At 45.5% G+C, this 1,691-nt stretch overlaps 1 protein-coding gene across 1 annotated transcript; it reads right to left on the bottom strand.

Annotated features, from left to right (window-relative positions):
* Positions 1-843: 843 nt before the first annotated feature.
* TPD52L3 (TPD52 like 3) lies at positions 844-1,380 on the bottom strand (the record flags this gene model as incomplete). Its single annotated transcript, XM_082843704.1, has 1 exon — positions 844-1,380. One exon carries the CDS (start codon positions 1,378-1,380, stop codon positions 844-846), a length of 537 nt encoding a protein of 178 aa, XP_082699830.1.
* Positions 1,381-1,691: the final 311 nt, after the last annotated feature.

Raw genomic sequence — 1,691 nt, 5'->3', positions numbered from 1 at the left:
ATAACTAACTAGGAATTGCCGCAGAACGGAGAAGCAATTTTCTTTCTTTTAGGTAGCATGCTGCTGTGGCAGAGACACATGGCCCCAAGGATTCAATTATAAAACTCTCATTTTGATATATAAAAAGATTACAAACAAAGCACAGGGCAAAATAAAGTTGCAATTTCATCTTGAGTCCAAAGTAGTTGACAATCTCCTAAATTGAAGCTAAAGTTATTTTGCTTAATTAGGAGTTAAAAAAATCATTTCATAAAAGTCATAGTATTATGTACCAGTTAGTCTATTAATATTTTTCCCCCTTTCTGAGGGTCTCAGAGAAAAACAACATTTTTCTTGATCATCTTTTTAAGATAAAAATCGTAGGCCAGGTAGAGCTTTCAAGCTTCTTTCTAGGATTTAGGAAAGAAAGGAAGGAAATGGGGAGAGGATAAAATTGCAGATTATTTCATACCTTTTACCAGTTCTAAATAGAAACTTACTTTGGCCTTTTGATGCACTGGTTTTTCCAAAAAAGGAGTTTTGGCTTTGGCCTAAAATCCCTCTGGAACCATTGTCCTGCCCATTTAAATGCAACCCCAGGAAGGCTAGTATAGTGATACATTTCACATATAAACTTTAGTGTAAAATAACTTAGTGTACAAAACGTTGGATTCTTTATCTCAACAGCAGCAAATATGTATGTACAAATGGGAGCTACTTTTCTCAAAACCAGACTCTGTCCATTTCCTGAATTAACTTTACCATTGTCGTTTGGTTGTTGTTTTTGATGGGCAGAGGTGCAATTGGGATGAGGGAAGGGAGTTCTTGCACTGGTCAAGTGGCCAGGCAAATTTACCAAGGAGCTCACTCTGGCTCCAGAAAGGGGAGTAGGTCATCCCTACTTCCCGGAACTGGATCACTCCCACTCCCTGAAACTGGGAGCAGATCATCCCCACTCCCCGCTGAAGAAGGAAGGCAGTCACTGCCTAGCTCTCTGCCATCTGCGACTCTGGACTTGATTGTTCCCTTAAGACCTTCAAAGGATCTGAATGTGGCCAATTTCTTCATGTCTCCAAGCTTCCTGCAGATGGCAGAGCCCATGGTGGACAGGGCAGCTGACGTCTTTTGTTTCATGTAGGCTTTGGAGACCTGAGCATCGTGCCAGCTCTTGGACAGATTCTGCCTCAGCCCCACCAAGGCCGTCAGGTACAACTTCCTCTTGAGCTCCACGCAGCGTCTCTCTTTGGCTGCCAGCGCACAGCGTAGGGTTACGATTTCTGCCTCCAATTTACCAAGCTCAGATTTGAGCTTCTTTTTCTCTGCCTCTGTGAGATCCTCTGGTTTAGCAGTCTGGTGGGATTCATACGTGGCCACAGAGGTCTCTATCATGGCGCCTGGCATAGACTGAGAAAGAAGTTCTTCATGAAGGGAGTCCAGGTCCAATTCTTGGTAGAGATAGTCGAACTTATGGCCAGAGGAAAGGTAGTCTTGGCCAGCAGAGTCGAAGTCTAGGCCTTCGGGGTCAGACTGTAGGGTGGGGTGGGACGGATCCATAACTTGGCCAGTGGAATGGACGCTGTGGCCAGTGGGTCAGTGTCCTGGCTGTGGAATAGATGCCTTGGTTTACCAGGTCCAGTTCCGGGTGGGGTTGGGGGTGTGGCTGGGGGTTAGGGTAGGTTGGGTTGGGGTCGTGGAGGCGGAGGTGGGACTTC

This window comes from Leucopleurus acutus, assembly GCF_964270905.1.
Source record: "Leucopleurus acutus genome assembly, chromosome: 7".
In the NCBI taxonomy this organism is placed as follows: Eukaryota; Metazoa; Chordata; class Mammalia; order Artiodactyla; family Delphinidae; genus Leucopleurus; species Leucopleurus acutus.
Note: the sequence above shows the minus strand (reverse complement) of the source record. Positions and strands in the feature narration are given on the sequence as shown.